At 40.5% G+C, this 14,335-nt stretch overlaps 1 protein-coding gene across 1 annotated transcript in view; it reads left to right on the forward strand.

The window, feature by feature from the left end:
• Window positions 1-14,335, forward strand: part of Pgm5 (phosphoglucomutase 5) — a 169,704-nt gene that overhangs the window by 22,071 nt on the left and 133,298 nt on the right. Inside the window, exons 2-3 of the mRNA XM_052713291.1 lie at window positions 2,936-3,098; window positions 12,848-12,994. Of these exons, the coding sequence (XP_052569251.1) occupies window positions 2,936-3,098; window positions 12,848-12,994 (310 nt within the window). The remainder of the gene's footprint in view (window positions 1-2,935; window positions 3,099-12,847; window positions 12,995-14,335) is intronic.

Below are 14,335 nucleotides of genomic sequence, written 5' to 3' on the forward strand. Positions count from 1 at the left end.
CAATCACATTTATCTCATCAGAGAAACAAATCTTTCTTTCATTGATTCTTTGTATATTCTGTTAATCATTTATTTTTTACTGTAATCTTATAACTTCCTTTCATCTACTGATTTTGTCTTGTTTTTGTTTTTCTAGGACTTTGGAGTTCATCATTACATTACTTTTCTGTTATTTTGCTGATCATTTTACTGATTTTTTTAAAAAAGTAGATATTTATAGCTATCAACTTTCATCTTAAAAGATCTTTTACCATATTCTATAGACTCTGGTATGTTGTGTTCTTTTGGTCTTAGGAATTTAAAAAAATCTCATAATTTCCTTGATGACCTATTCATCATTCAGCACCCTGTTGTTGGGTCTCCATGGGTTTGTACATTCTATGATCTCTTGCTTTTGAGACCTAGTATCTTTCTTTGTGATCAGGTAGAGGAAATTACTTCAGATTTCTTGTGTTTGTTAAGACTTTCTTTGTGTCCTAAAATATGGTCTTCTCTGAAGAAGTTTCCATGACCTGCTGAGAGGAATGTGTATTCTGCTGTATTTGGGTGGAATCATCTATAGATGTCTATTAAGTTCTTCTGACCTCTGTTACTTAACTGATTTTTTTTGGAGGTCTGGGAGACCTGTCAGTTGGTGAGAGTGACATATTAACATCACTCAGCATAATTGTATTTAGGTCAGTTTGTGCTATTACATCAAGTATTATTTGTCTTTGTGTTATAAAATTGGGTATGCCAATGTTTTGTGCATATCGTTTTTATAATGGTAATTTGTTCTTGATTGATGGTTCCATTCATCATTATGCAGTAAATACAAGTTTGTTGTTTCTGCAGTCTTTCGTATGTTCCTGGTCCTCGTTCACTTACTGCTTTACTGTGGTTTATTCTCTCCTGGGCCCTCCTGGGTATGTTTATCTGTCTCTTTAGTGTGTGAGGTTCCTTCATGTGTCCTGTGCTTCCCTGAATTCCCAGAGAGAGCACCAGGAATGGACCTTTGCCTGCAGAACTGCTTGGCTCTTGACTCAGTGAGAGTCTTTTAATTTTCATTTTAAAGTTGATTAGGATATATTAATTATCTATTATATATTTAATTACATCCATGCATATAATATATTTTTGATTATACACACCCCTATTACCCTCATCATGACTTCTCACCACTGCTCTGGTCCAGTGTGGGGAAGAGAAGATTTCCCAACACCACCCCATCCTCGGCCTTGGGTGTGGCTTTTGTCGTCCTTCCTCAATGCTCTTAAATGCTCTGTTGCTGAAAATACAGTGTGAGCTTTATGAGACTCTCTTCTTCTCCTAGACTATGATTCAAACGCTGCTGTGCCCTCACTGGCACTGGGAGGAGGAGAGCACACGCAGTTGGGGCTGAGCCCTTGAGAGTGCACTCTGGACTTTTTCACCTGTTCGGGTTTCCAAAGTTTTCTTTCTTTCTTTACTACTTAGATTAGCAGTTTTCTTCTTTCACCCTTCTGTTAGGATAGCTGATGTCCAAGTATCCCTGCCCCTCTGCCCCCATGGGGACAGTCTAGGAGTTAATGTCTTCTGGTTTCGTTTCTGTTGCTATGATAAAATACCCCAACAAAAGCAACGTACCATTCCTGGCTATGGATCTTCATTGTGAGGAAGTCAAGCCAGAAACTTCAAACAGATAGTCATATCATACCCACAGTCAAGAACAGAGAGAAGTGAATGCAAACATGCTTACTTGCTTCTGCTCGCCTTGGTTTCTCCACTCTTATGCAGTTCAGGATCTTGCCTAGGGAATGGTGCTGCCCATAGTGGGCTGAGCCTTCCCATATCAGTTCATTAAGACAGTCCCCCATAAGCATGCCCACAGCTCAGTTCAATGAAGATAATATCCTGTTGAGACTTTCTAGGTGCTTCTAGATTGTGTCAAGTTGACAAAGGTAACCATCACAACATCATGGGTATCATCTGCCATCTTCCCCTTTCCCAATGTATTTCTCATACAGAACTTGTTCATTAATTTTAATATTACCGAATTCACAGATATTGTCTTACACACTTGCTGGTTGGCAGGTTTGTGCTAGGTTATTTAGAAACAGTGAAATAAATAGTTCTTGAGGGTTATACACAGTGGGTAAATAGATAATATGGGAAGTATTAGGTGATAATATATGACACAGGAAATGTTATCAGGATAAATAGAAAACCATTCAAGGTAGGGATTGTGAGTACTGCATTTCATAGGGCTGTCATGGTTTCTATCTCTCACACTGGAGTAGAAACCCAAAGGCATGACATCAAGAGTGGGATGTGACTGGTCACATTGAATGTGCAGTCAGGAGGCAGAGAGCTATGCATTATTCTGCTTGGTTGGCTTTCTTCTTTTTATCTGGTTCAAGACCATGACCCATAGAATGGTACAGACATTTAAGGCAGGTCTTCCTCCCTCAGCTCACCTAATCTAGATCATCCCTCAAGACATGCCTGGAGATTTTTTTCCAAGGTGATTCTAAATCCCATCAATGTGGCAATCAAGGTTAAGGTACCACACAGAAGAAGCAGAAGTAGGAAGTAGTCCCTTTCTTCTTCCTTGTCATTTCTAACACCTTCATCATTACAGTTTCTGAGTCAGAACCAAACTAAGAATTAATGTGGGCTCAGCAAACCTGTTGGTCATCAAATGTAGATATTTCAAACACCAGAGATCAGTGCTCCTTAGGAACTTAACAATTACTGGTGGAGCACAAGATATGAGCAGCCCGGATGGGCTTGGAGACTTTGGGTAGGGCACACAATGCTGGAATTCCTTTTATTTGGCTTTCCTAACATAAAACCTGCTCAGTTTCTTTGGATAGAAGATGGGGTACCTCTTAGCAAAGCATGGGGTACTTTCCTGCTGGAATGCCTTCAGTTCCGTGAAACTTGCATTGATTTTTTTTTTTCCTGGATGGTTTAGATCGGACGACTGATTATTGGGCAGAATGGCATCTTGTCGACACCTGCGGTCTCCTGCATTATCAGGAAGATCAAGGCAGCTGGTGGAATCATCCTCACGGCCAGCCACTGTCCTGGAGGACCAGGGGGAGAGTTTGGAGTGAAGTTTAATGTTGCTAATGGAGGTATGTGGTTCCAAATACGCCTTACCTGATTTTTTTCCTCATGCATTATTGTACTCTATGATGGTAAGTGGGCAAAGTGGAGAGGAATCAGCTCAGAAAATTTGGTGAGGAGCCCAAGGTGATGTGATCCCAAGGAAGTAACAGATGGTCCCTCAGATGCTCAGGACTGGTCTATTGATCTCCTGTATGCTTCAGCCAAGTGAAAGACTGGATAGATGATACTTAACTGATACAGGAGGACTCTGGATTTTAAAGTTAGAACTTACCCCAAAGGCCATTTAAAATATCTCTCTTATTTTGTGAAGAAACAAATGGAAGCTCCAGGAGACTGAGTTACTCTGGAAGTAACTTCCAAAAGTGACCTTCCAAAAGTAACTTAGAGACAGACAAGTGTAGCCTAAGTCTGATCTCAGTGTAGAATTTCTCTCGCTACATATATAGAATTATTTACTTTGTTCTTAAATTTATAGAAATGTACAGTCTGGAGTCCTAGTGAACAGTGAGATGAATTTCTTTAAAAAACAGAATGTACAGAAAAGTAGGGAGATAATAAATATACTCCAGGTATCCATTACTGTGTTTTCCCATTTTGGTAATCATTTTAACTCCTGGGGTATTTTAAGGCACAATTCAGCATGAAGACATTCCATACCTAGATATTTTTGTGCACATTTTCAAAGAAAGACACATTCCCACACAACTAGAGTAACATGTCACTGGGTTACTTGCTTTTTTTCTGGTGATGAACTCCTGATGTGAAGCAACTTGAGGGAGGGTGGGCTTGTTTTGGCTCACAGTTTGAGGGACACAGTCCACCATGGAAGGGAAGGTGTGCAGGGGAGAGAAAAAGCGGGGGAAGGGAGGAAAAGCTGGTGCCTAGTTGGCTTCAATCTCCATTTTTATGCAGCCCACAGAATGGTGCCACCCACACTTGGGGTGAGCCTTCCCTCCTCAACTAAACCTCTGTAGAAACAACCTCAAGAGGTGTGTCTCCTAGGTCAAGCTGACAATAGTGATTAATCATCACACAGATCTAATGAAAATAACTAATCCTCTAACACCATTTGAAACTTAATCTCTAGTCACCTTTCTTCCCAATGATTGTCAAAGTGTTATTTATAGCTATTTCATTAAGAAAAAAAGATGCATCTCAGAACTGTACATTTGTTTGCTAAGACCCTTCAGTCTCTTTTAATCTAGAATATCAAATATGTTTGCTTATGAGATCATAAGCTGAATTTTAGTAAAAGCCAGTTATTATTGTGAGTTATTCCTGGCCCCAGGCAAAACAGTACAACAGAACATTATGAAGAAGGCTTTATTATTGTTTTTTTTCTGTAGCCATTCTGCACATTATTTAAAAAATAAACCATTCATAAACAATTCATGCTAAATCTTAAACACACACGCACGCACACACACACACACACACACACACACACACACACACACACACCCCAATTACAAGGAAAAGCTAGAGCATGTCTACACCTGAAGAAGTAATCAAAGCTTAATAGTATAGGAAATCCACAAAAGTAGACCCAAAAAGTGGAAGACAGTCACAGAGAGCCTAGCAAACAACAGAGAACAGTCAACTAAGTGGCAGGGGTGAGTAATTATGGGTAATGCCCCAGAATGTAAATGGATTGATATCTTCAATTAAAATGTGTAGTGTGGCTGAATGGGTACAGACAGATAAGAGCCATCTCCTCGCTGCCTGTAATTGACTCTGAAGCTTTATGAGCACACATAAGTGGAATGGGAAGGGGCAGGAGAAGATATTTCTGGAAGATAGACACCAAAGGACACCAGGGTTGGCACACTTAGGTAAAGTAGAACTCCAGTCAAATCAGTATTACAAGGTCAAAAGAAGGTCGCTGTGTAATGATAAAGGGGTCAGTTCACTCAGAGGCCATAGAGTTATACTATGTGCTCAGGGCTGAGGCTCCTGAATCTGTAAAGCAAATCTTAACGGATAGGAAGGAAGAAATGGGCATCAGGAGAGCAATAGCAGGCAGCGCCAATGTCCCATTTTCAACCACGGGTAGATCAACAAGACAGAAAGTTTTCAAGAAAATCGGGGATTTGAACTGCACTTTGCAGGCATGGGTAGAACTTATTCTCTCACGGCAGCAGGGTGTATGTCCTTCCCCGGGGTATGTGGAGCATTCTTTAGGGAGAACACGTTAGACAATCCAATAACAAATTCAAGAAATGTATGGGCTCTCACCTGATACTTGCTAGGATGGCCACTATGAAATAGCAAGAGATGAATGTTTGAGAGAATTCGGAGAAGAGAATCCTAGCACAGTTGACTAGGACATAGACTGGTACAACCACTAAGGAAAATGGTATGGAAGAAAAACGGAAATTCATATGAGCAAGCCATGCCTCTTCTGCCTCTAAACACCACAATGATGGGTCACTATATTGTGAAGAAATCTGCACTTCCATTTTCTTTGCAGCATTGTCCACAATAGCTAAGATGTAGAAACAACCCAGCTATCTGTTAATAGATGAACAGATGAAGAATGTGGTACTTGCATGATGGGATATCACTTAGCCTTAGAAAAGGATGCCATTTGTCACAACATGGGTGGACCTAGAGGACATTCTGCTAAGTGAAATAAGTGTGAGTTTACTTACAGGTGGAATCAACGATCATCAGCTATACAGAGAAGGAGAGTAAAACGGCACTTGTCATTGTTGGTGAGGCCAAGGGGAGGAAAATGGGGAAATAGAGGTCAGAGGACACAACGAAGCAGACATGTTGGATGAACAACTCTAGGGATACGATGTGCAGGATAAATGTTATGGATGATTGAATTGCAGTATATTCATGACTTCATTCAGTTTTACCTTACTTGCTTTGCTACAAAAAACTACTTGTGTTATGATAAATAAGTTAATTTGTTCTACCATAGTAACGATTTTATTCTGTGTGTGTGTGTGTGCATGTAGAGGCCAGAGGTCAACCTTTAGGGTCATTCATTTTTTAAAAGACAGGGTTGTTTTACTGACTTGGAACTTGCCATGTAGGCTAGACTGCCTGACCAGTGAGCCCCAGGGATCCCCCTGTCTCTGTCTGCTAGTGCTGGGGTTACAAATTCATGTCACAACACCCTCCCTCCCTCCCTCCTTTCCTTCCTTCCTTTCTTTTTTTTGCTCTGGGTCCCTTATGCTTAGACGGTGAGCCCTTTACCAGTTGAGCTAGCTACCCAGGCCTTACTTTATTTTTCTATATATTCTACAAAATTATGTTGTAAACCTCAACTATACATAATGAAATTTATTTAAAAAAACAAAGCAAAAACTAAATTACCTAAGTTCCCCATCTCGCCTCCCCTCCATTATGAGACAGGGTCTCACTATGTAGCCTGGCTGGCCTGGAACTCACTGTGTAGACCAGGTTGACCTCTGCTGCCTAAGTGCTGAGATTAAACATGTGTGTTACCACATCCAACAAATGCCCTGTCTCTGAAAGCCAGCTTAGAGCTGTGCCGTCTCACTCAGAAAAGCTCCCCCACAGCCTACATCCAGTTCAGCAGCAACTTTGGAAGATTTCAGATGAAATATGAAGTTTCTGAGATTTTTGTACACTGGTAACACCAGAAATCAGAGTTTTCTATTTTGTAGAGAAATAGAATATATAAGCTGTCAAGTGAATAATGAATTTCAAATAGGCATTCTAAATCAGCATCTAATTTCATATCTTAAAAATATATTTACATTGATTTGTTTATTTTGTGTATGTGTGTATGTATGTATTTGTGTGTGTGTATTTGTGGTGTGTGTGTAAGTATATTTGTGGTGTGTGTGTATTTGTGGTGTGTGTGTATTTGTGGTGTGTGTGTATGTATATTTGTGGTGTGTGTATATGTGTATTTGTGGTGTGTGTGTGTATTTGTGGTGTGTGTGTATGTATATTTGTGGTGTGTGTATGTGTATTTGTGGTGTGTGTGTATTTGTGGTGTGTGTGTATGTATATTTGTGGTGTGTGTATATGTGTATTTGTGGTGTTTGTGTGTATTTGTGGTGTGTGTGTATGTGTATTTGTGGTGTGTTTGTGTGTAGTGGGGGCATCATGTATGGAAGTCAGAGAACAATGTGTGGAAGTCAGTTCTTTCCTTCTATCATGTGGGTTCCAGGAATCAAACTCGGATTGTCTGGCTTGGCAGCAAGCACTTTACCTGCTGAACCGTCACACCAACCCTACTTCATATCTTATGAGTGTCTCAGTTGCCTTTGTGATGTTCTGTGAGGCATGAGGGGAGAAATACATGATTTGTGTAATAGTCTAATTCTGTTACCATTACAGAACACCTAAGACCGAGTGGTGTATAAAAAGAGGAGTTTCATTTAACTCACAGATTTGAAGGCTAAAAGTTTAGATCAGTTAGCCCCATATATTTAATCTCTGATGGGAACATTTCTGGCTATATCACAAGATGATAGATGACATCATTGTGGAAGTACATATAAGAGGAAGAGAAATGTTTGTTTGTTGGCTTGTTTTTCTTTTGGGGGGCTCACCACCTAGCTCCCAAATAAATCATACATGGAGGCTTATTCTTAATTATACATGTCCAGCCTTAGCTTGGCTTGTTGCTTGCCAGCTTTTCTTAACTTAAATTATCCTGTCTACCGACCTTTTGCTTCTGGGCTTTTTCCTTTTTTTTTTTTTTTTTTTTTTTTTTTAACATTTCACTCTTACTCCATGGCTTGCTGTGTAGCTGGGTGGCTGGCCCCTGATGTCCTCTTCCTTCTCTGGCTCTTCTCTTCCTCTTCCCAGATTTCTCCTTCTCTTTATTTTCTCTGCCTGCCAGCCCCACCTGTTTTTCTCTCCTGCCTTGTTATTGGCCATTCAGCTCTTTTTAGACCATCAGGTGTTTTAGACAGGCACAGTAACACAGCTTCACAGAGTTAAACAAATGCAACATAAACAAAAGTAACACACTTTAAAATAATATTCTACAACAGAGAACAGTCACATGATGAGACAGGAAGCCAAAAGGTCTCAGGGGCCAGAATTGCTCTTTTAATAACAACATTCCTATCCGAGGAACTCACCAGGGTCCCATAAGAACTACATTAATCTTATCTGAGGATGGTACTTCCATTGGCTTAACCACTTTTCTCTAGGCCAAAGGTCCTGCCACATCAGCACCAACACAGAGGGGACCAATGTGAACCAGTGGTGGACAGTAGCTATAGCCAAGCCAAAGCAATTTATATACTCACTCTGTAGATGAAAATGTAGGGGGTTGTGCTTTACTGAGAGGGTTTGGGTGACCCTATCACTGAGCCTTCACTACATTGAAAATCCTTCTATCATTCTAACTAACTCCTAACTTCTAACATGCTTGCATGTCTTGGCTGCACTTGTAAAATGAACATTCCTAATGGCCTGGGGGAGATTCAGCTTCATCATCCTCAGAGTGTATTTTATCATGGCATCCATCTTCCAAAGTTACAGCATCTGCCTCTTCTGACTGTGCATTAAACTGATGCGCCTTGTGGATAGAACTTGTCTATAGACTTAGGCTCAGGGAAGTGGGGAGTATTTGGAATCAGGTTGCCTTTTAAGCATGTTTTGAGGACAATAAAAATGCTGATGTTCAGTTCTCACTCTAGGCTGGTAACCTGCTCAGCCCCCTCCGGAACATTATCTGTTGAATTCTTATAGCTAAGTGGCCAAATAACAGAGGCGTGAGATGAGAAGAGCTTGACAGTGTAACATGATTAGTCTGCTGTGGAGTGAATAGTCTGCCTAGAGTCCAGGAAGTGGGAAGACTTCTGAAGAAGGCAGAAGTGGCTGTGGAGGAAGCTTTGTAGGGTGCAGAGTGGAAATGGTAGGGAATAGTTTCCCTTGTGTGTTTGTTAATTTATTTAAGGTACGATGAAAAGTTTCTTGCTAAGACAGTGGTGGGTAGAAACAGAGAGGGAACTTGAGATAAATGAAATTATTTTGTGCAAGGTATTCTGGGTAAATTGTGGCGTGATCCTGAGAAGCTGTGAAGATCAAAGTAAGCACTTTTGTTCTTTGGGAACCCGGGTTACAATTTCATGCTGTCTCCCATTGGTGCATGGGAGTCTGGGCGTGGCGGCAGTGAGAGCAGGTGTTGCTGATGCTCTGAGATGGGAAATGGCCGTGTGAGAGAGGCAGGATATGACAAGCATAGGGTGGTGTGAGGGGTTGGCAAGCTGGCATAGACTGTGGCATCTCTGAGATGCTGTCTTGGTTAAGACATGCTATCCTGCCCCTGGAAAGAGGGCTGACTTCTCTTTCCTAGGACTAGGGTTTGATTCCCAGAACCCACATGGCAGCTAACAATGGTCTGGGCTCTAACCTAGTTCCAGGGGGATCTGATGCCCTCTTCTGGCCTCTGTGGGCACTGCACTCAGGTGGTGCATAGATAGATATACATGAAGGTAAAATATCCACACACATAAAATAAAAAAAAAACTTAAAACAAACAAGCAAACAAATAAGGACACACCATGCTTTCTGACTTTGGCTTCTCCACTTGAAGAGGGTGATAATACTTTATTTGTCTCTTTGAGTATAAAGCTCCATATAACATATCTAATGTGTTATATATAACTTTTTATATACATTGGCTCACATGAGGACCCCAGAGTTCTGTCTGTGACAAGAAACCAATACAGCTAGAATTGGGCTGATATTCTGGGATTAATCAGGTGATGAAAGGTGCCAAGTAAGAGTACAGGGTGGGTTCAGATCAGGCAGATGGATGATAAGGACTTTGTGAACTGTAGGAGCTCGAGTGTAACATTTTCCAAAGGATTTAAAGGAGCAGTAACGGTAGTGACGGTGCTAGGCAGCGATGATGATAAACGAAGAGGTGAGTCACAGGGATGGAGCGTTTGTAAACATTTGGATGGTTTCAGCTAGTCTGTGAAGTAAGGGGTTTTATGTTTTTGGGTTTTTTTTTTTTCCAGACAGGGTTTCTCTGTGTAGCTTTGGAGCCTTTCCTGGAACTCTCTCTGTAGCCCAGGCTGGCCTCAAACTCACAGAGATCCACCTGCCTCTGCCTCCCGAGAGCTGGGATTAAAGGCGTGCGCCACCACCGCCCGGCGAAATGAGGGGCTTTAGTATGACATCTCTCTACATATGTGTCATTGTACTTGGCTAAATTCTGCCCGATTCTGAGGGTATCTGTATGGGTGGTATTATGTTACCTGCTACTTTACTTTAGTTTTAGAAACCAGTGTGCTTTGGTGTTAGACTTCAGACTTCATAAAAGTGATAGATACTATAAATATTGTCTAAATTACTCTATTATTAATTAAAACTCGGGAGTTAGATAGTAGGGTATGAACCTGGTAGATTCAAAAAGAGATGGAGAAAAACCCAGCAGACCCTCCTCTCTGCTTTCTCAAGATCCAAAAAGGTCTACGGAACTCCTAAGCCTCACCTCCTTCCTTCCTGTGTCCCTCTCTCCCCATCTGAGTCCCCTCCAAAACTCTATGGTTTATTCTGGTCAGCTGAGCATGGACTCGGTCCTCTAACTCAAAGTTCAGTTTATCAGCAGTTTCAGGAGACAGAGTGAACAAATCTCCCACAACAATACATAGCCAAATAATGTAGTATGGCACCTGAATGCGCGTGCGTGCGTGCGTGCGTGTGCGTGTGTGTGTGTGTGTGTGTGTGTGTGTGTGTGTGTGTGTGTGTGTATAAAACTCTCTTTAATTTGGCAAACCTAAAATGCAAACACAAAACAAGATTCTTCATTTTTTAAAGTTTTGTGAAGGGCAAAAAATGGTAAGGAGGGCTAGGAAGATGGTTCAATGGTTAAGGACATCATGCATTGCCCTTCCACAGGACCCAAGTTTGATTCCCAGCACCCACATCACGTGATTCACAATTGCCTGTAACTCCAGTTCCAGTGTATCTAATCCCCCTGGCCTCTGTGGACACCTGCACTCATGTGCTTACACACACACACACACACACACACACACACACACACACACAATTAAAAATAACAATAAAAATAAATAATTTAAAAACATTTTAAAATGTCAAGGAGTAAAGGAAAAAGGCTCTATGCATTTCCGTGTGTGTGTGTGTGTGTGTGTGTGTGTGTGTGTGTGTGTGTCTGTGTGTACACAGTTACATATGTATGTATGTGTAGTTATGTGCATGCATGAAGGCCAGAGATGGACATCAGGTGGCTTCCTCTGTCACTGTCTACCTTTTCTTTTGAGACAAGGTCTCTCTCACTCATTAGATAGACTAGTTGGCCAGTGAACTGCTAGAATTCTATTTTCCTGCCCATGTCGTCTAACACCAAGGTTATAGGCATGAGCTGCCATGCCTGGCTTTTTATATTATGTGAGTGCTGAGGATCCAAGCGCAGGTCCTCATGGTCGTATGGCAAAGCACATTACTGACTGATCCATCACCCAGGCCCTTCTGTGTGTTTGAGGTGTTCACTCATCCCATGTAAGATAACTGTTGATGTAACCAATCAGGCTGTCTTCTACCCTACTGCTGGAGTGGGGCTATTGCCATTCCTTCTTATAAACATTGCTTCTTATTCTAAGAAGGTAGCTTTGTTCAATACAAATGTGTTATGAACCATATATATAATGTAAAATTTTTCTAATAGCGGTATTAAAAATGTAAAAGAGAATGTCTAGGTAATATAATTTATTTAGCATACTATATTCAAATATTTCAATATAAAAATATAAAGTGTTAATATAACCTGTTACATGGTTGTTTGTACCATGTACATTAAATTTGTACTATGTACATTAAAATTTTGGTATGCATTTTATAATTGTAGCAATTTATAATTTCAGTTATATGAAATGACTAGTGACATTTCAGGTACTCAGTAGCTAAATATGGTGGATGGTCATTGTATTGGATAGTGCAGCTCTCTGGAGTGGGGAATGAGACAAATCTAGAAACAATTTCTGTTCAGTAGGAAGTTATAATATACTCAGCCACTGGGATTCTCACTCAGAACTATCTAGCTGTTTTTTATATTTAAGGCCATGAAGTATACTTATTCAATTCCTACCTTCTCCAAGACCAAACAAAAACCAACTAAGCCTTGTGTGAGGATACATGTGTTTAAAAAGAGGAGGAAACCAAGTTCTGATTTCATACTCAACTCATTTAAAATCTCTTTCTCCATCACTGTTGCCAATTTGATCTTCTGAGGGAATATATCAAGCATTTTTAGTTATCCGTCATTTTAAAACTTAGCTGTGCTAGAGAGTGTAAACTGGAAAAAAATAATTTACCTGGAAAAGCTCACATATCAATGAGACAATAGTGAGAAGGAGAAATCATTTTTTTTTAGGTGTACTTGGGGAACTGCGGTTTAAATCTGGAAGCCCTCACTTCTGTCAAATGCACATCCTGTTTGTGTGTCATAGCCCGAATAAAGCTAATTGCATAACCGGGTCTCCCCAGCAGGTGTAAAACTATTTTTAGAGTATATGTATCATCACTTAGAAGTAGATTAAAACAAACATGTGGGTTGTTAGTCTACACAGAGCAGGCAGGGCTGATCAAATATCCTCTGCAGTGAGTGACTCCAAGCTGGGAATGCCTGGTCCGTGGGACTGTGGGGACTGTGCATCTTTGTTCATTGTGTAGAGACCTGATGAATCCTCCTCTCTAGTACAGGAGGTCAGTCCTGTTTCTCTGATTGACAGTCAGAGAACATTGGCTTTAAAATAAACACATTTTGGCTGTCACATTTTAGGTCCTGCACCAGATGCTGTCTCAGATAAAATCTACCAGATCAGCAAAACAATTGAGGAGTATGCCATATGTCCTGATCTTCGAATCGACCTGTCTCGACTAGGAAGACAAGAATTTGACCTGGAGAACAAGTTCAAACCATTCAGAGGTAACGGATTATGAAGAAGTGTCCCCATGAGTGGGACAGCTTTCCAAGAGGGGTGTGTATGGTGGAGTCTAGGATGCATGAGGCTGCAGCAGTCCTTGTTGGTGATCAGTGGTTTCTGTAGGGAAGGATTCTCATGGGAAATACTCAATTAGTCATCTGAGGAGTGGTTCTGGATGAATGGTTAGAAAGTATATGCAGTGCAGAAAGAAACTGAAGAAATCTCTGTATTTAGATCTTGACATTTTCAAAAGCCACTATCGAAGCTATCGTTTTCCACATAGAAAGAGGTTGACTCCATCATAGCATACATGGAATAAACTGTGGGTCGCCAAAACTTGTCACTGAATAATTTCTAAGTAATTAAGGTGAAGATGTGGGAAAATGTAAGAGAGCTAAGAAGCCAATGGGTTGTTAAACTTCTCGTGGGAGGGAAGAGTTTCTTGGCCAGGCCTGAGCCATGCAGTTCTGCTTAACTTGACACACCATGGTTGACCGCCTGCTCTACACCAAGCACTGTGTTCAGAGATTTTACAAAGGAATTTGGTAATTACTGAGTGTATTTAGGCAAGTGGTTCAAGAATTAAACAGCCAAGCCTGGCACAGTGGCATCCAATGTATCCACAGAGAGAGACCTTGTCTCAAAAAATAAAAAAAAAAAAGAAAGGAAGAAAGAAAAACAACCAGAATGAGTTTGACAAGTATTATCTTACATGGTTAAGTAAATAAACTTTGGAAGAACTAAGAACACAATTTGTTGTTTTACCAGTTTCTTATGAGTGCTTTAGCAATGTTCATGCCATGAATATTCACCTTACCATTTTATACAACTAAAATTGTATAGAAGGCATGGAGGGAGCAATAGAACTACCCTATTCTGTTCTTCTAGTGCCTCTACAAGCTTGGGTACAGTTTGCATCAATGGTGTCCTGATGTTACAAGTAATTCAACTAGACCAAAAAGATAAACTATCACGGGCATGTGATTTTTAAAAATTTAATATTATTAATTCTTTAAGAATTTCATAATCATACAATGCACTTTGATCATATTCATCCCCTACTCCTCCTCATAAGTTCTTCTAGATTCACCCTCCCAACCTGGGCACATGATTTTTAAAGTCAGAGAAAGCTTAAAATAGACTGTGTGATGGGCTACTGATAGCAGGTCTTTCTTGAAAAGTTTTGAGTTGATCATTTGCTCAGGTAGTGAGAATTTACGGAAAGCTGTGTGATATTCACTAGAAGCAACAGTGCCCACTTAAAAAAATACAGTATCATTTATTTATTCTTCAGTATTTTCATCCACGTAAACAATGGATCTTGATCATATCACCCCTGACCA

Source organism: Peromyscus californicus, unplaced genomic scaffold (assembly GCF_007827085.1).
Source record: "Peromyscus californicus insignis strain IS unplaced genomic scaffold, ASM782708v3 Scaffold_4__1_contigs__length_199733344, whole genome shotgun sequence".
Lineage (NCBI taxonomy): Eukaryota > Metazoa > Chordata > Mammalia > Rodentia > Cricetidae > Peromyscus > Peromyscus californicus.